Raw genomic sequence first — 20,957 nt, 5'->3', positions numbered from 1 at the left:
CTGTGACCTATTCTCTAAATGCCTTATCAGCTATTACATAAAAAGAGTAGTCTGGTAACCTAATAAAAGTACTCACAAGTAAAGAGAGAGAAAATCTAATAATATTTACTAACTAAATGAAATTAAATGCCTTTCTATTTTCCATCACTGAGAAATCTATGATTTTCCATTTGATTATTTGTGCCACATTTGAAGCACTGTGTACTGGCTCTTAAGACAGACACTAATAGTTTTAAAAAGCAAGCCTTCGGCTCCCACTTTATATTGAATGCTGACATAAAGTTATTGAGCATCATTTAATCACAAAGAATTAACATTCAGCAAAAATGAAACATACTAGAGGATAAAAAAAAATGCTGACAAAAAGCACAAACTGATTTTTATCACCCTAAATAGCAGTCCAGAGATACTCTTATCGAAAACATTATACTTTCAAAGCTAAAGTTTCTAGTTCAATGAGGTATTTTTAAAGATTAAATTGCATTTAATTATACTCATTATAATTTACAGAAAGTATTAGGCAGAAAATGTTGAGTTTCTGAATAATAGATAGCACAGTCTATCCAGTCCCTGCCATACTCCATTGCTAGTGATCAACCATACTCTTAATAGGATATCAAAGGTCTCTGCAATCTTTCATTGCTTACATAATACAAGTAACATAACATAAGGAGTGGAAACTCCTTACTACTCCATTCCATCTCCTCCTCATTAACTCCTACTACCCACCCAGGAACATATCTCAACGCCATCTCCACACAAATTTTCCTTGACTTGCCAGCTACCAATATTCAATGCAATCTATTTGAACAGTTATTGTGAATTTATTATACACATGAAAATGTTTTAAATTCTAATTAGCCTTTGAAATTCTCTTAAGGTAAGATTATTACCTATGTCTTTTTAATGAAGTGGGTATGCCTTATTCCTTTTACTTGATTATAAACTCCATGAGGACAGAAATTTTATTTTCTTTCTCATTTGTATCAAAAGAAATGGACCTTCAGTATTAAGATGTTTATAGATTATCTAGTCCAGCTTTAGACATTTTATGTATGAAAACAACAGAAATCCAAGAAAGTTTAAGTGATTTACTAACTAAAAGTCACCAAGTAGACGAGTCATAAGGTTGATACATCCAAAATACTTAGAGCAGAGCCTGACCATATTCATCTATGCTAGCTACTGTTATTATTAGCTTAAAACCCATATCATCTGTCATAAAAACACACTCTGTTACACTGAATAAATAATTAAGACTTCATGTTCCCTTGTACACAGCAGTCAAGATTATTTTGGGGGCCAGCTATTTTGTCTCCATTTCTCCCTTACTCTATTTCCTACTTTTGTCCTAATTTATTCACAAGTGATCACTAAAATTAAGGTTTTCAGAAAATATTCTGCAGCATCATTTCCTACTCTACCTCATTATAATCAAAATTGTCATAAAGTCCCTCCAAATCTCTCCTATTCAACATAGAAGTGACTATCCACTTAGGCCTATAGATGTGGACAGCCCAATTTGAGATGGATTGTAGGTTTAAAATATATACTGGGTTTTTAAGACTTAATACAAAACATATGTAAAATGTCTCAATAAATTTTATTTTAGTTACATGTTGAAAAAATAATAGTATAATGTATTGGTATACATAAAACATACTATTAACACTAATTTTAACTGCTACTTTTACTTTTTTAATGCAGTCACTAAAACTTTTAAAAGTAGATCTTTGGCTTGAATTTGAGGTTCATGTTGTATTTCTATTGTACAGCACTGCTGTAATTGTGCTGACTGGAACTGTTGAGTCTCTTTCCAATTTGTAACAAATGCAAGGAGGCATGACTTCTTTTCTCAAGTACAATGCTACAAATTCTGCCGTTTTTTTAAAAAACAATATTCGAAAGCTATCCAAAAAGAAAGTAGGAAAAGGGAGATTAACAAAAATCAGATGGGACAAATAGAAAATAATAAGCAATAATTCTTGAAGATTTAAAAGGTCGTAAACATGTTCATGGCTGTACTTATGCTCAGAAATGAGCTGAGAAAGCTGTAATCTCTCATTCTTTGGCTGACCTTGAAGCTCTGGTAAAGTTAGAAATGAAGGCTAAAGCCAACTTGCAAACTGCTTGCCAAGGCATAGAAAGTGCACCCCAATATGCCCACAGAGATCCTTAGCAAAAGCTAGAGATATTTATTGTTTCAAATCGTATAAGGAAATAGAAGTCACATCATTAATAGAACATAAGCTAACTGAGCAAAGACTTCAGTGGTCACACATGACTAAGAATACATTCACACAATTCTTTCAGGAAAACAAACCAAAAAAAAAAGCAATGAGACAATAAACCTGAGGAATGAGAAAGTCTGATTTACAGAATTCTGCACTATATTATTTAAAATGTTCAGTTTTCAACAAAAATTACAATATGCAAAGAAATATAAAGCTTGGCTCACACACAGAAAAAGTAGTCAATGGTAATGTCCCTGAGGAAGCCCAGAATTTGGGCTTATTAAACAAGGATTTTAAATCTATTGTAAACATGTCCAAAGGAATAAAGGTAATCTTGACTAAAGAGCAAAAGGAAAGTATCTCAATGCTGTTTCATCAGGTAAGGAATACCAATAGATACTAATTAAACATTTGAAAAGAACCAAATAGTTGAAATCTATCAAACAGAAAGGAAAAATTCACTAGAGAAGTTTAAGAACAGTCATGAGCTGTTGGAAGAAAAGATAAACCTGAAAGTGTGTCAGTTATTATTATTTTTTAGATATGAGGTGTGTCCCCTCAAAAGCTCATGTGTGAGACAATGCAAGAATTTTCAGAGGTGAAATGACAAGATTACGAGAGGTATGACTTAATCAGTGGATTAATCCACTAGTGAGGATTGACTGGGTAGTAACCATAGGCAGGTAGGAGATAGCTGGAGGAAGCAGATGGGGTCAGGAGAAGTTATATTTTGTCTTGGTGAATGGAACTTTCTCTCTACTTCCTGGCTTTCATGTCCTGAGTTGCTTTCTTCTCTCATGCCCTTCCACCATGATGTTCTGCCTCACTTTGAGCAGAGAGCTATGAAGTTGGGGACCACGGACTGAACCTCTGAAACTGTAAAATAAAACAAATTTTCCCTTTATTTGTTCTTGTCAGGTCTTATGGTCACAGTGATGAAAAAGCTGACTAAAACAATTATGGTTACCCAGACTGAGGAACAAAAAAGAAGAATGAAAACAAAATGAACAGTCTCAGAGACCTGTGAGCATCATCAAGCACAGCACAATAAATAGAGTGGGAACCCTGAATGGAGAGCAGAAAGGGCCAAAAAGAATATTGCAGGAAATAATAGATGAAAACTCCTAAAGTTTAAAGAAAAATAATCAACACATCCAATAAGATCAAAGAACCCCATGTTACACACATAATCAAATTTTCAACAGAACATAGTCAAAAGAATTCCCAAGAACAGAGAATTTGAAAGCAAAAAGAAAAAAGTGATTCATCAGGTTCCATAAATGCTTAATAAGAATGAACATGACACCAGATGTATGATGACTTATTTAAAGGAAGAAAATTTTTAAGCAATAATATCCAAAACAATGTATTCAAAAAGGAAGGACAATTAAGAGAGTCTCAGATAAACCACAACTGAAATAATTTACCACTAGCAGAACTTTCCTAAAGTAAATATTAAAGAGAGTCCCTCAGGTGAAATTGAAAGGATTCTAGATAGTACCTCATAATCACATGAAAAAATAAGGAGCACCAGAAACCATAAAGGGTAAATATAAAAAGTAAATAAATATATATTCTCTAACTTCTCTTATGTAAAGGAGACTTACATAAAGCAACAATTATTATACTATGCTGATAGGATTATATGAACAAAGAGACAATTTGTGAATAATATTATGAAGATGGTGAGGGAGGACAGAATAAAACAGAAGCATTTCAAAAGTGTGCTACTGAAATTAAATTGGTATTAATCCACACTCATTATAAATTAAGATGCTAACTGTAAACATCAGAACAACATTAAAATAATAAAAAAGAAAGAAAAAATTAAAATGGCAAATAGAAAAATAAGCCACTAATGGAGGAATGGAGAAATAAAAAAGATTCATAGAAAAATGGTAAAATGATAGAATTAAATCTATCTTTATGATAATATTAAAGGCAAGTTAATTAAATACTCTAATCAAAAGATAGAGGCAAACTTCATATTATCCAGCTGGACGATTTTTCTTTTTTACATATTAATAAAATGTGTGTCTTTTCAAAAAACAACTACTGTCTGATTCCATGCTGCTATATGAAACACACCTCAGATTCAAGGATGCAAATGGGTTCATAGTAAAAACACAGGGGAAATGTAGTACACAAACTTTAACTGAATTAAGCTCCAGCGATTACTAATATCAGACAAAACAGACATTAAAACAAAGATTGTTATAAGAGACAAAGAAAGACAGCTTATGATTATTTAACAATTAGAAGCACATGGAAGACATATGTGAAGATGACATAATGGTTATAAACATACATGCATTAACAGATCCCCCAAAAACACAAGAGAAAAAAACAGACAAGTGTCTCTACAAACAAATAGCCAATAAGCACATGAAAATATGTTCATTCAATTAACATGATTTGTCATTAGAAAAATACAAATCAAAACCATAATGAGATATTGCTTCCTATAAAATAAAAATAAAAACAAAACACAAGATATGGGGATTCTCATACATTGCTGATAAAAACATAAAATGGTGTAGCCACTATGGCAAAATGTTTGACAGTTCCTCAAAAAAATTAAACAAGATTACCATAAAATTCAGCAATTCCACTCCAAGGTATGTCCCCAATAGTATTGAAAGCACAGATCCACACTAAAAGGTATTTACAGGTATGGCAGCATTATTCACAATATCCAAAGAGTAAATATAACCCAACTGTTCATCAACTGATGAATGGATAAGCAAAATGTGGTATATCCACACAATGGAATATTATTTAGCTATATAAAAGAAAAAGAGAACTGATGCATACCACAACATGGATAAATCTTAAAAACTGCATGCTAAGTAAAAGATGTCAGACAGAAAAAAACTGTATATTATGTGATTCTATTATAAAAATATCCAGAATAGTCAAATCCTTAAAATAAAATAAAAACAAGATCAGTGGGATTCAGAAGGAACAGACGGGAAGGGGAAAATGAGAAAGTTAATGGACACAGAATTTCCTTATTTGGAGATGAAAAGTTGTGAAATTAGTAGCAACTATTGCAAAACTTTGAAAATGTAATAAAATTTACTGAATTGTACACTTTATTACATGCCATTTGAATTATATCTCAAATAAAAAAGATAAGACTAAATAAAAAGTAAAAGGATGAAAAAGATATACTATAAAATCACTAATCATAAAATAGCTGAAGAGGACATCAGATATAAAGTAGATATCAGAAAAGGAAAGATTACCAAGCAGAAAGTGGAACATTTCTGATTGGATTAAAAATTTGATTGATAACACAAAACAAAATGAATTCTATAAGCACCTAATTACAAAGTATTAAAGTAAATGAAGCAAAAAATTACACAATTAAATTTAAGTACTTCTTGCTCAGTAATTGATAAAATAAGCAGTCAAACAATCATTAAAGATATAGAAGATATAAACAACAACATTCAGTAATTTGCCCTAATTAACATTTACAATACTTCATGCAACAGAAGGATACATATTTTTTCCAAGTTCACATGAAAGCACTCACCATGACAGATAATACTATGGGCCATAAAAAAAATTTCAATTAACATAAAGGACTAAAACCATGCATCGTATATTCCTTAACCATAATGGAATTAAATTAGAAATCAATAATATCAAAGTATCTGAAAAATACATAAATATTTAGAAATTAAACAATACAGTACTAAATCACTCAATGTTCAAAGAAGAAATTATATGACAAATTAGAAAATACTTCCAACCACATCAAAATGAAGAGACAAAATATCAATATGATGGGATGTTATTAATTCACTTCTAAAAGGAATATTATAGCATACAATTTTAGAAATTCACTTAATTTTTTTTTTTCCTGCAGGAAGGAACTTGACAAAATATAAGCTACATTCATGACAAAAATTCACAGGAAACTAGGAACTGAAGGCAATATCTTCAACTGATAAAACATTATCTATGACAAAGCCTAAGTCTGGCATCAAGCATATTTAATATTGAAACTGAATGTTTTCTCCTAATATCAGCATAAGGCTAAGATCAGCCACTCTCAACACCTCTATTCCACAGTTCCACAGTGTAAGTTCTAGCCACGGAAAAAGGACAAAAAAGAAAAAGAAGTCTTTAATTGATAAAAGGCATACCAATTGAAAATGAGGAAGTAAAACTATATTTTCAGACAACATATTTGTTGCCTATTACAAGTATGCTACTTGAAATAAGAAAGAAGGAAAATGAAGTCACAGGATCATACACAAAATTCAATTTTACATCGGGCAAAAACACTAAAAAATGTTTTAAATACCAGTAGTAAAAGGATCAAAAATGTGAACTACTTAGGTATAAATTTAACAAAATATGTGTAAAACATGCATACTGAAAACTATGAACATTATTGAAAGATGAAAATCTAAACAAATGGAAATATGTTACAAGTTTATGAATTTAAAAATTAAATATTGTTAAGATATCAATTCTTCCAAAATTGATGTATAGTTTCAATGTGATCACAAACCCTAAGCAAACCTACAAAATTGACTCTATATAAATTTGCTTCAAATGAAAATTACTGTAACAGAATCTGAAATTTTGCAAAAACAAAAATATTGAAATTAAAACAGGTGAAAATGAAAAGAATTGGCAGATATTTAAAAAGATAAAATAAGAATCTTGGAAAATTAAGTTAATAAAGTTGAAAATCCAATAAAGGAGATAAAAATTTGAATCAATAAATAATTTAATACTGAAGAATTCTTTAAGAACAAGAAGATACCAGAACAAAGGTCTCTCTCTCTCTCTCTCTCTCTCTCTCTCTCTCTCACACACACACACACACACAAAGGAAGCACTTAGGAACACAGAGAATAGATAAAAGTTCCAACTCATATCTAATGGCACTGTTAGAAGAAAAGCAAAGACAGAACATCAGGAACACTATTCAAATGTATGATAACCAAGAATTTTTCAGAGCTAAAATCCATAAATTCTCAGATGGAAAATATACACCCAGGCAAAAAAAAAAAAAAATGGAAATAAATCTGTATCTCTATATATCACAGTGTACTGAAATACATAAGAGATAAAGGGAAAATACATTACCACAGTAATTTTAATATATCTCCCCATTACAAACTGGTAGATCATACAAGCAAAACTATTTAATATGAAATAAAAGGTATTTCAGAGTAAATCAGCTTGATGTGAGGGTGACAGAACAAATAATACTATATTTTATTTTCAAGTAAATAGTATTTATAACAATTGGTTAAGTATTCAGAAGCAATGGAAATAAAAATAATATCATGCAGACCTTTTTTGTTACCTGTCATAGTTTTTTACATGTGCTTGTCTGAGATAAGAAAGATTCATCTGGTAAAATATTATTTCTGGGTGTACCTGTGGTGTTTCCAGAAGAATTTAGCATTTGAATCAACAGACTGAGGAAAGATAAGCAGCCCTTACCAATGTGGGCAGGCATCAATCTGTTGTGGGTCAGGACAGAACAAAAAGAGAAAAAAGAGAAATTGTTCTCCTCGAGCTGGGACAGTCATCTTATACCCTTCTGGACTCCAAGACTTATACCACTGGCTCTACTGGTTCTGGACCTTTGGACTCAAACTGAATTATACCACTAAATTGCCTAGTTCTCCAGGCTGTAGAATGTGTATTATGGGACTACTCGGGCCTCCATAATCAAGTGAGGAAATTTCCATAATAAACTCTCAATATCTGAGGTTCTGTCTTCCAGGTGTTCTATCCTATTGGTTATGCTTTCTATGGAGTTCTTAATTTGGTTTATTGTTTCCTTCATTTCAAGGATTTGTTTGGTTTTTTTTAATATCTCTAACTCTTTATTGAAATGATCTTTTGTTTCCTGTATTTGCTCTTTTAACTGTCGATTGGTGCGATCATTCAATGCCTGCATTTGCTCTTTCATCTCATCATTCAATGCCTGCATTTGCTCTTTCATCTCCTTTGCTTCCCTGATCATTTTAATTATGTACATTCTGAACTCCCTTTCTGTCATTTCTTCTGCCATGCTGTCGTTGGATTTTATTGATGTAACATCTAGATTTGTTTGGGGCATTTTCTTCCCTTGTTTTCTCATATTGTTCAGGAATCAGTGGGTCATTAAGATATTGCAGATTTCCTCTATTGACTTATAATGTCCCTGAAGATCGCTAGTATATCCCCTCTTATCCTTCAGTAGCCTGCAGTCTTGGAGGAAGTTGATAATGCGGTGGCCACAAGGAAGCTGCCTCTCTAGGGTTGGTGACCCTCAGGTGGGGTATATTCCCTGATAGTGGGCAGAGGTGCCTCCACTTGTTGACCAATGGTCATCCAAAGGGGAACTAGGCTGCGGGCTGAGGCAAGGCCTGTTTGTGCCTGTGTCTCTGGTTTTACCGTCCTTGTGGGAAAACCTCACCCGGCAGGGAAGACTCACCCGGTGGGGAGGTCTCGCTGGTCAGTTCCCCTCCTAGAGGTTCCCCTCAATCTACAACTACTGCCTGGCTGGGTTGTCTTCCTCTGCAATGTTCTCAGGGGCCCGGACCTACCTCCTGGGCCTGGGAGCCTCACCCTTTGCAGACAAGTCTCCTTAGGCTGCCTCTCCTCAGAGAATCTGCCCGCAGTCCTGGAAACTTCGCTCCACCCCTAGGCGTGTCTCTGTGCGGCTCTTCCACCAAGAAGCCGCCTAGGTCCTGGGACCCTGCTCTGCACCTAATTGCCTGGCTATGCGGCCCCTCCTCTGAGCCGAAACCTGGAGCCCCGTACAATAGCTCCGAGACCCAGAGACCCGCCACACACCTCTTCCTCTGGACAGCCGCCCAGTTTCCGACACAGTCACTAGGAGTCCAAGCAACTCACTTCGAGTCTCCTCCTCCCGCCAACCGCCCGTAGCCCTAGGCAGTCACTCCGAGTCCAAGTGACCCACCTTGTTCCTCCTCCTCCTCGGGGTAGCCCCCCGGGTGTTCAGGAGCGGTCGCTTGGAGACCAAGTGACCCACCGCACTCCTCCTCCAGGCAGGCCACCGATGTTCAGGAGTGGTCACTTTGAGTCCAAACAACTCACCACTCGCCTCCTCCTCTGGCAACCGCCTGTGGCTCTGATGCTGTCACTCCTAGACCAAGCGACCCACCACGTTCCTCCTCTTCCTCTGGGCAACCCCCGGTGTTCAGAAGCGATCGCTCTGAGTCTAAACAGCTCGCCACGCATCTCCTCCTCAGGCAGCCGCCTGTGGCTCTGATGCAGTCACTCCTAGACCAAGCGACCTGCCGCGCTTCTCCTCTTCCTCCGGGCAACCCCCTAGTGTTCAGAAGCGGTCGCTCTGAGTCCAAACAGCTCGCCACACAGCTCCTCCTCAGGCAGCCGACCGGAGCCCCAGTGGTTGCTCCGAGTCCAAGTGCTGTGCTGAGCTGCCTCCTCTACGATGATCCCGGTTGTCCGCGTTTACCGCTCCAGCGGGGGGGAGGGGCATCTCGCCGAGCAACTCTACTTCACAAAGTTCCCTGCGTTCTGGGGCTACCGCCCCATCCGGGGCGCCTCCCCAACGGGAGAGACTCACCCGGCGGCTTTGAGTTGGTCCCAAGTTTCTCACTATCTCCTCTTTTGAATCCTGCGTCCTGGAGCAACATGAAATGCAGCCGCCCTCTAGTCTGCCATCTTGAAAACCTCCATAATAAACTCTGAATATACCCTATTTGTTCTGTTTCTCAGGACCCTAATACACTACCTAAATGCAATCATTAAAATATCACAAAAAGATGGCACGTATATGTCTATATAGGTGTACAGATATCTTTGTAGTATTTGGGAGGTAGAATGGGAGCACATATATACACACAAACTATGCAAGTAGGGACTAACACAAATTCTTAAATAGCTTATGTAGTACAGTAGAAATCACAATCAATCAAAATTATAAACTACAGAAAGTCAAATAATTTTAAAACAATATTATCACTACTTTTGTGGTGCTAATTAAGCAGCACTTGGAAGTAAATCAAGTGCCTTAAAGCAGATATTACAGTGAGGCTAATATGGAGAAATGCAAAGGAATGACAAATACAAAACTCAGAAGAGTGATTAGGCAAAAGGAAGAAAAATCATTTTATTAGGGAGAGATATACAGGAGGCTTCACCTTTATCTGTAATGCTTTACTTCCTAAGCTGGTAAGCAGGTACGTGGTTATTCATTATGTTATTTTTTTATAACCTTTTATCTGAAAAATTTTAAAAGAAATGATTTAGGGATAGAAATAAATAAAACTTTATAAATAAATACATTATTCAAATATGAAAATCTCAGGGCTGAGGATATGGCTCAGTTGGTAGAGTGCTTGTCTCCCATGCACAAGGCCCTGGGTTCGATCCCCAGCACCACAAAAAAAAAAAAAGAAAATCTCATCTATAAACCCAAACAAAAGAGACTAAATTTTTTAAAAAGCCAATTAAATCCAATTAAACAAAGTGAAAGACTAAAAAAGAATTTATCAAAGAAACGGAAATGTTCAAAATCAAAGTTTTTTTTTTAAAGAAAATGAAAGCAATATTTCATTAGATTGAAAATATATTCAAAATAATTCAACACTGAAGATATTTTTGAAATTTAAAAATAAAGGGTACTATATTAACTCAATTCATGAAAATCCTACAGTCAATATTTTATTATGTTGAACTACATATGAAATTTCAGAGATTTTTTTAAATACAACGTGGTCCATTATCAGCAATCCCATACGTTTCTGGTGAAAACTTCAGAAGCATAATTTAAAGTCAGAAAAAAAAAACACTAAGATGCCAACTTTTCTCCTTGTTATTAAACAAACTGTTGAAGACAGTGGACAATGGCATAAGTAAGGACAAAGAAAAGAAAAGGATTATATAGGAGAAGCCAAAACTGTCTATATTTGCAGAGAACATGATTTTCCACATAAAAATCAAGGTAACTATTAGAACTAATGTGAAATGTTATCAATGTTGCTGAATCCAAAATTAAAATACAAAATATGCAACAAAGATGCACAAAGATGCAACCAAAATTTTCATAGGAGCACAATTTGTAATATCCCCAAACTGCAAATAATGGAAATATTCATCAACAATAGAATGGATAAATAAATGATGGCATATTCATATAAGGGGATTACAATTACTTTCAATTCACAAAATCACATGTAAACAAAGAAGTTAGATATAAAAGAGTTTATACGAGATAGGTAAATAGAGTGAGCAAGTCAGCTAGATTTCAGTTCAAAGCATACTATGATAGAAGAAGGACAGGAAGGAAGGTAGGCAGTGTAGCTGAGAAGGATAAATCCCAACGGGGCAATCTGGGTTGTCGATAGTATTCTAATTCTAATTATTAGTGTTTATCCACTAAAGATTTGTACACTTCCTGAATATATATGCTACACTTTCATAAAATGTTAACTTAAAAAAATCAATAGCACACAATAAATATATGTAATTTTATTTGTCAATTTAAATAAATATGCTAAATTTTTTAAAAATCTACAGCACTCTTTATTGCCAGCAACAAAAAGAATACAAAATGAAAAAAAGCATTACCAAAATAAAGCAAAAAAAAAAAGTAGAAAAATAAGCTTAAGTTGTAAGATTTTTGAAAAATACACTGCATATAACCAATAGAGGTTTAGTGTCCAAATGCATTCAACAAGGAAAAAAAAAAAAAAACTCCCACATTTCTTAAGAGCAGAAAATGTGATTTCTGGCTAGTCAAAAGAAAAAGAAATTATTAGAACCAGAGATTGGAGTTATACAGCCACAATGCAAGGAATACCTAAGACACAAGCTAGAAGACACAAGAGAATCCTCCGCTAGTCTCTTCAGAGGATCGGGGCCCTGCTGCCATGTTTACTCTGCACTTCTGGCTTCCAGAATTTTAAGAGAATAAATTTATGCAGTTTTAAGACACCGATTTTTCACAGCAGTCCTAGAAAACTAATATGACACCCTAAACTTTCATTTCTAAATCTACTCCTTATGAGCACTGGGTCTCCATTGTAAAAGATCCAAAACACTCCATTTACAACAACTGTTTTGTAAACTACTTATACACATACCAAAAACTAAGCCAACCATCTAATTGAAATTTAAAAGAAAAATAAAGAAATAATTTATAATAAAATACATATTTCTGCATGTAAATGCTAGGGCAGGACTAAGTTGAAATGTATATTTGTATCTACATAGAATCTATATGAAATGGAGAGTTTCAAATATGGGATGATAGATGTCACTAACTGATAACTCAATATGCAGAACAGACACTGATGCTGTGATTTTACAAAAATTTAAAAAAAGTAGTTTTAACAGAATTCCAAATAAAACAAAGGACAATATTTCCTCAATTTACAGGGCAACTTCTGAAGAATTCACTATTTTATACCTAAAAGTTAGATTATTATATTATCTATCTCTAACAACTGTAAACAGATTTCTCATCTACATACAATATCCCTCCCTGTTTTTACTTTCTGTGGTTTCAATTACCCCTCTTCAATCCCAGTCCAAAAAGATTAAATGGAAATAAGCAACCTGTAAGTTTCAAATTGTATGCCATTCTGAGTAACATAATGAAATATCATGTGGTCATGACCCATCCTGCCTGGGATAAGATTCATTCGTTTGTCTAGAGTATCCATGCTATGTACACTACCCACTGATTAGTCTCTTAGTATCCATCTTGGTTATCAAATTGACACAAACAGTGCTTATGTTCAAGTAACTTTTATTTTACTTAATAATGACTCCAAAACTCAAGAGTAGTGATGCTGGCAATTCAAAAGGCCAAAGAAAAGTCACAAAGTGATTTCTTTAAGTGAAAAAGTAAAAGTTCTTGATGCAATTAAGAACAAAATTGTATGCTAAGGTTGCTAAAATCTATGGTAAGAATGAATCTTCTCTCTGTGAAATTGTGAAGAAGGAAAAAGAAATTTGTCCTAGTTTTGTAGTCACATTTCACACTGCAGAAGTTCCAGACAAAGTCCATCATAAGGGTTTAGTTAACATTGAAAAGACATTCAATTATAGGGTTTGATACTACTGCAATTTCAGGCATCCAAAGGGGTCTTAGACCATGTCTTCTGCCAATAAGGGTAGACTACTGCATTAAAGTGGGAAACCAAGTCATGCAATCACACCATTAATACTAATAAGACTTCCCAAACACCATGACCAACAATGGGGGCCAATAAATGTCCAAAATGTTCCCTACAGCTCAGTACACACTCTTGAGAACAACTGATACATGGACACTAGGAGATGTGTACAAACACACTCACTGGAACATTGTAAAATAAAAAAGGGGAAAGTACTGGTATTTAAAAGTCCACCAATAGAGCCAGGAGCAGAGATGAATGCCTATAATCCCAGCAATTTAGGAAGCTGAGGCAGGAGGGTTGCAAGTTAGAGGCCAGACTTGGCACTTAGCAAGAATCAGTCTCAAACTAAAAAAAGAAAAAAAAAAAAAGTCTGGGAATGTATCTCAGTGGCAGAGCACCCCTGGGTTCTAGATCTGCAAGAATCAAATCTCAAAAATAACAAAGACAAAAAAAAAAAAAAAAAACAAATCTCAAAAATAACAAAGAAAAAGCAAGCTGCAGAAGGAAACATGCAGTGAGAAACTGCTGGTGCAAAAATTTTAAACACAACAATAGGAAAGGTAGTATATAAACACAAATATGTAGTGAAGTACAAAAGCCTGAATGAAGAATGTAAGACTCCAACTTCAGAATACTGGTTACCTTAACTCTAGGAAGGAAGAAAGGAAAATGGGGTCAGAAGGAAGTACAAAAGAGGCCTCAACTATATCTGTAACATTTTATTTCTTAAAAGCAAAAATCTGCACCAAACAAAATGCATCATTGTTAAATGGGGGGTAGGGCATAGTATTCAGTATTCACATTTTTTCTGTAAATCCTAAGTATTTTATAATTAAAGTTTCTAAGTCTACATTTCAGGACAATTTGCCACCAACTGTAGCATGCTTGTGACTGAGATACTGTACAGCATCCTGAGTAAGGATCATAAAGATAAATAAGCGTTCAGAAGAGTAGTGACTGAAGAGGACAGCTGCCTGTCTGCCTCAATGCTATCATTAATTTGAGTTAGATAATGTGGTGAAGTGAGCATTAAGTACTAATAAATAAATAAATAGAATTATATATAACCAATTTCAAACTGATACTCATATAGCATAGAAAATGGACCAGTTTCATTGCCTAGGTATTGGCATTGAACTTTACCTCCCTTTCTCCCTTCTATTTTTCCAAATAATCTCAGGAACATTGATACCCTAAATAATAAGAATAAGGTAGAGAGATGAAGCAGCAAAAAAGTACTTCTTCCAATAAAAGATAATAATTATATTTCATTAAAAATGTTAAGTGTTGAGAAATGTAAATCTTTTGATGCTCTTAACAAATAAGTTACTTAGCATATCTTATTATTCTCCAAAGATTCATTGAGAAAAGTCACAGTTTCCTCCCAGCAATATATTTTCTCTCAAGTCAGGTGGTTCTGTTGGCAACACAAAATGTTGCATGATACATCAAATCTTTCATATTTACTGTCTTTTTGCTCTCATATTAGCATAGTATCACATACATTGCAATATGAGATTACTAATATAAGATAGCATCAACAGCAACAAAACAAAACAGGTAAGGGAGAGAGTATAGCGGGGTGCTACACTTTCAACAGACAAGTAGAGAAAGAACTTTTAATTTCCAGTTTACAGGAATTGGGGAAAAGTCACATTTTGCCACAAAAGAAAAAATCAGGCATTAACACAACATGGGATATTCTACATCTGAGTCTGGTCTCTTCAAAAAATAATGTCCATAAAAGATTTTTAGAAGAATGAATGCTCATAGTAGCTTTATCCATGACAATCACAACCTGCAAACAACTCAAATACAATGGATAGTATCAAACTTAAAAGCTTCTGCACAACAAAGGAAGCAATCAACTGAGTAAAGAGACAAGCTCTGGAATGGAAAAAGCATTTCCAAATCCTATATCTGATGAAGATTTAATTCCAAAGCACATATGGATCAAAAGAACTCAATAGCAAGAACACAAAAACCTGATTTAAAAACGGGCAAAGGGCCTGAACAGACATTTCTCAAAAAAAGACATACAAATGGCCAACAGGCATATCAGAGGTGCTCCCATCTCTAATCATCAGAGAAATGCAAATCAAAACCACACTAAGATATCACCTCACACATTGGAATGGCTGTTATCAAAAGACAAAAGATAGCATGTGTTGGCAAGAGTGTAGAGAAAAGGAAACCCTTGTATTCTACTGGTGGAAATATAAATTAGTATAGCCATTACAAAAAACCATGTGGGGGGTCTTCAAATAATTAAAAATAGGATCTTGCAATCCCACTTCTCTATATATATTCAAAGGAAATCAAATCATTTCCTTTGAAAGGAAGAGTATAGAAGAGGTATCCCAAGTTCAATGCAGCTTTATTTCCAAGAGCCAAGATGCAGATTCAGCCTTATTTTCCACCCATGGATGAATGGATTTTTTTTAAATGTGGTGTACACTTTTTGCCTAACACACTGTTGAACCTTAAAAAAAAGGAGGAGGCACTGTCATTTGCAACAACATGCATAAAGCTGAAGGACATCATACAAAGTAAAATAAGCCAGGTACAGAAAAACAAATAGTGCATTATTTCACTTATAAGCAGAATCTAAAAAAGTTCAAACTCACAGGAGCATAGAGTAGAATGGTAGTTGTCAGGGTCTGGTAAGTGGGAATGAAGAGATATTGGGGTGCAAAGTTTCTGTTAAGGTGAATAAGCTCTGAAGGTATATTGTACAACATAGGATTATAGATAATAATAATGAATTATATACTTTAAAAATCCAAAGAGAACAGATCTTAAGATCTACTTAAGATGATATACAAAAAAGTATGTGAGATGAAAGATATGTTAATTATCTTTAATCATTTCATAAGGTATACATATGTCAAAAAATCATTTTGTACACTGAATATATTCATTTTTATTTGTCCTTTAAAAAAGAATGGGTTAATGTGTACATAGACAAGAGAATGTAATTCAATGGAACAAATCACAGATATACTACAATATAGCGGAATCTTAAAAACATGCTGAGCAAAAGAAGCCAGACACAAAATATTGCATACTACACTTTTCAACGAAGCTCAAGTACTGGCAATCTAATCTAGAGTGAAAGAAATCAGAATAGTAGTTCTTTTTGCATGGGACTTGAGAGAAGCATGAGGGAATTTTGTGGAGTGACAGAAGAGTTCTAAATCTCTATATTTGATGGAAGGAAAAAGAGCCAACATCATAGAAATGAAAAAAATATAGAACTGCTTATATTAAAATGGTCTATAAAGACCTAGCAAATTGTCAAATTCAACATGTAAACTCTGATTGGAAATTAGTTTGAAAAATCCACTATAAAAATCATTTTTGTGATAATTGAGAAAACCTGAATATGGATTAGATATTAGGAAATCATTAATTGTTACATGTGTGATAATGCTGAAGTGTCAAGGAGTGGAATATCATAATGTCAACAATTTGCTGTGAAATTTTCAGCAAAAAATATTTTATTTTTATGCATATGTACAGTTAAATCAAACAAATGTACATAGATCATAGGATATAAGTTATTCATTGAACTATATTCTTCCAACTCCAGGTCTGAAAAATTTCACTTAAAAATTTGGGAAGAAAAGAAGGTACCAATGTTCATAGATACAGGTGATCTCCAGGATATATTAAATGAAGGCAAAAAATCAAGATACAGAATAGTTTATATAATACACTGCCTATTGCCTAAGGAAAAGTTAAGAAAAGGGGGGGGAATATGTGTGTATCTGTTTATACTACCACCAATGAAAGTGGTTACCTTTTAGAAGATAGAAGACAGAGATTGGAAGTAAAACTTTTCTGAGTATATCATTTTATAGTTTTGACCTTTATGTCATGTAAATATAAACAAATAAATTGAAAAGGAAAAACTAAATCAAAAGATTTTTAATAAAACCTCTAGTAATATGATTCCTCTGTTCAATAAAAGTCAAATTAATCAAGCTTGTTTAACTTATATGATTGCTAACAGTCTTGCTACTTCTGAGCATCAGAGCCATTTTAAAAAGGCTTCTAATGAAAAGAAAACTTGGCATCTTGTTGAGATCTCTCCCCCAAAGAGTTGTGCAACCCTAGACAAATAACAGCCTCAATTTTCTCACCTGTAAAAGGGACTACATGCAATGACTTCAAAGATTTCTTAGAACTATAAAATTCTGTAGCTCAATGTTTATTTTTTAAAATAAGAATATTTTCACTTACATAGTTTTCTTTAGCCTTGATGAATAACAAAGCTTCATTATACATTATTCATATTCTGCAGTACAACTAACTAATACAGAGAAGTCAAAATAGTGAAATAAATTGTATTTTTTCTGACTCCTCTGGGCAATAGTCAGTTACAACAGAGTTCTTCCTCTTAGCAAGTTTGTATGGGCAAGTGAGTGAAGTGGCAGCTAGCCTGTCAGACAGTTGCACGTCCTGGCTGCTAAACTCCATTGGTTACAAAAAGGGGAAGAAGCAGCCAATAACAAAGTCTACTGAGTTTTACTAACTGTCCAGACCAAGAGGTTTAGGAAGCTTCATGTATTCTTCTGCTAAACTACTTACTTTACAAAAAATTAATAAATAAATAACCATTATGGGATGTAAACATAATGCTAGAGTTTCCAAGTAAAATTGCTGAAAGCTCGAACAGAAACCAGAAATTTCTGAGTAAAACTGCTGTAGGCTTGAACAGAAACCAAGAGCCCCAGAAATTTTCTTCATACTTTGCCCCACCCAAGTTTCCTTTTAAAGACCTAACAAAAGACCTAAAACAGTTCTGTGACTTCCCTGCAGGATTAAGATCTGTTCTGGGGGGCTGGGGAGATAGCTCAGTTGGTAGAGTGCTTGCCTTGTAAGCACAAGGCCCTGGGTTCGATACTCAGCACCCCCCAAAAAAAAAAAAAAAAAACAAACAAACAAACAAAAAAAAAAAAAAGATCTTTTCTGCAGTAGTCCCATTCAAAGTGAGGAAGGATAGCCAGGAAAGAGGGGGATGCTACAAGCATAGACTAGGAGAAGAGAAAACTTTGCCTGCAGGGCATGAAGGAAGGAACTGCAGATGGGCCCCTGGGGCAACACCCAAGAAAGTGGTGGTGTATATATAAGCACCCTCATTTCATCTTGTAGTTATGCTGGGAGATGAAAGAGAAGGTTGTGTAGGGATGAGAGGGTTAGGAAGAAGGAAAAGAAATGGAGTTTGGTTCCAAACTGCTTAAAGGTCAGTATCTGCAGAACTAGAAAGGAGAGTGTGAGGCTCTTGGGGGAATTTCCTCTAAAAAGTAGGCTGGATCTTTGTCGAAAGAGGAAAATAAGAGAATGCAGGGGAAAGAATTTAAAAAACTCTTGCAAAGATCTGCACCATCAAACTGGATGAAGTTTTCTCATAGAATGTGGTAGGCCTAGCCCCTTCACTGGAGGCTTTCTGCCCTCAGCTGGATTTCCACAGAAGGCTGGGGAAAGGGTCCTTTTAAATAAGTCTAGAGATGACTGCGTGGTATTGCAAGTTTGGAGAATGAGGATTTCCCTTCTGAACGCTAACGGGACCTTTTGTAAAATAATTGGAGAGATGAGAAAGGATCCCTCGCAAAGTTGGGAAGAGTCTGGAGACTCCAGAGGCCTGAAATGATTTCTGAAGAGTTCAGTTTCTCCGGTGAGGCCTCAGGAGGACAAAGCAAGGCACTTTGTGCAACAATGCCACATTTCACTAGTTGGATGTAGGGAATCCCCACTTTAAGACTGAGAATAAAGGCCCCATCACTAACTGGAAGCTTGGAAATGTGTCTAAAAGGGTGTGCCTGCAGCAATTTGGGAGGAAATGCCACGCGCACCCAGACTAGGGGACAAAGGGCAGTAATACTTTCTCACTAAGCGAACAAGAGAAGCAGAGAAGAATCTAAAGAGAACAACACCGCCCCAAACTCACTGGAAAGTTGGAGGCAAGAAACTCTGGAGAGGTTTGGAAATGATTTGAAAGCATACAAACTGGAAGTTGGGATGAAACAAGTAGAACTGAGGAGGGGGTCGAGGCCTCTGCGTTTTCGGGGAGGGAGGGTGTTCCTCACTTCGAGGTGGTGAAGGACAGAAGTGACACGGGGGCATGGCTCCCCAGGGATGACCCGGAGGGTGAAGGGGATTTTGAGGGATTTGGGCTCTCGGAAGTGACGGGAGGGAGGCATCCCTGAGTCAGTTGCTGCGGGGGTTAGGGGCTCCGCCGTACTCACAGAGCGGATCTCCAGCGCCAGGGCGCATTGCAGCGCCTTCACCTTCGGCATCCGCGCGCGATCGGGCGGCGGGGAGGGACCCCGGCCACGGGCCCGAATGAGGCGGGGAGACGCGGGGCGGGACGGGGACGGGGAGGAGACAAGGTGGCGGCGGCGGTGGCAGCTGTGGCCCCCAGGCCGGGGCCCGCGGTCCAGCCTGGGTCCCGCCCGAATAGCAGCAGAGCGCGGGGCGCGGACTCGTTGTCATGGCAGCCAGGAGGGCGGGGCCGGAAGAGAGGCCGGGCGGGACGCGCGAGGGTCAGCGGCAGGGGGCGGGGCTCGGCGAAAGCCGGACGGGGCGTGGCCGAGAGGAGGAGGGGCTTCCGAAGGGGCGGGGTGGGTGAGGCCCGGCTGTTCTTCTGTGACCTCAAGCTTTGGGCCCAAAGCCAGACCAAAGAGAGTAGCTGTACAATGGGACAGTGTGCAGGTCAGGGAGTTGGACTCAGGAGCCCTAAGTTCCAACATGGTGATGGCCACTTGAGCTAGTGGCGACCCTTGTGGCCTCAGTTTCCCCTACTGTAAAATAATAATTATTAGTCCTCCTATTTGAATTTCAGGGTACAATTTACAAAACCAGCATGAAGAAACTGAGGATTAGAGCTTTGCCAACACAAAGCAGAACTGAGATTGGAACGTGGGGACGCTCAAGTAAAATCCCGGTAGCCTCCCGGAGAAGAGGGACTTGAATCATCATGATCTTCTTCCTGGTCTGCTGTTCTCTGATTCTTTGTTACTTCAATTCACTTTTGATTTGGGGTTTTCTAATTCACCAGTGTATCAGTGCATTCTGCTTAAAGTGAAGAGCTAACAATACATCCAGGTGGGAAGGGCCTAGCCACAGTGTATCAAAGATAAAAGAACCTAGAGATTTGTCTAATTCGGTCATATTAAAAATAATTTTATTGCGAAATAAGTTATACATACAGACTTGTATTAAAAATGTTAGTGACGTGAGCAGTATCTGTTCAACTAGCACACGGTTGAGAACTGTAACATTAGCCATGCTTAACAATGTTCTAACTATCCTATGCCTTCCTTGTCCTGAAAGAAAGCCCTTCCTCGACTTTTGTTAAAATAATTTAGTCCTTTAAAAATGCCCTAACAGTTGTAGTGTCTTCCTTGATCTGTAAATAAATACTACATTGACTTTGTTACAATGTTTCCCTCACTTTCAAGTATGAACTTCCAAAAAAGATATTGTTCATTTGTTCTGCTACTGACATTATTTAAATGGAATTAATGCTGTCTCCTTTCTATTCATCAAATGTTGATGCTGTGTAGCTGATGGTTTTTCC

The 20,957-nt window shown here is 36.2% G+C and overlaps 1 protein-coding gene across 2 annotated transcripts in view; it reads right to left on the bottom strand.

Moving 5' to 3' along the window:
• Nucleotides 1-19,876, bottom strand: part of Spata6 (spermatogenesis associated 6) — a 132,501-nt gene extending 112,625 nt beyond the window's left edge. For both annotated transcript variants that reach the window (XM_047519826.1, XM_047519833.1), the window contains exon 1: nucleotides 19,624-19,876. In XM_047519826.1, the coding sequence (XP_047375782.1) occupies nucleotides 19,624-19,674 (51 nt within the window). In that variant the 5' untranslated portion in view covers nucleotides 19,675-19,876. The remainder of the gene's footprint in view (nucleotides 1-19,623) is intronic.
• Nucleotides 19,877-20,957: the final 1,081 nt, after the last annotated feature.

This window comes from Sciurus carolinensis, chromosome 1 (genome assembly GCF_902686445.1).
Source record: "Sciurus carolinensis chromosome 1, mSciCar1.2, whole genome shotgun sequence".
In the NCBI taxonomy this organism is placed as follows: Eukaryota; Metazoa; Chordata; class Mammalia; order Rodentia; family Sciuridae; genus Sciurus; species Sciurus carolinensis.
This window is presented reverse-complemented; position numbering and strand designations above follow the sequence as displayed.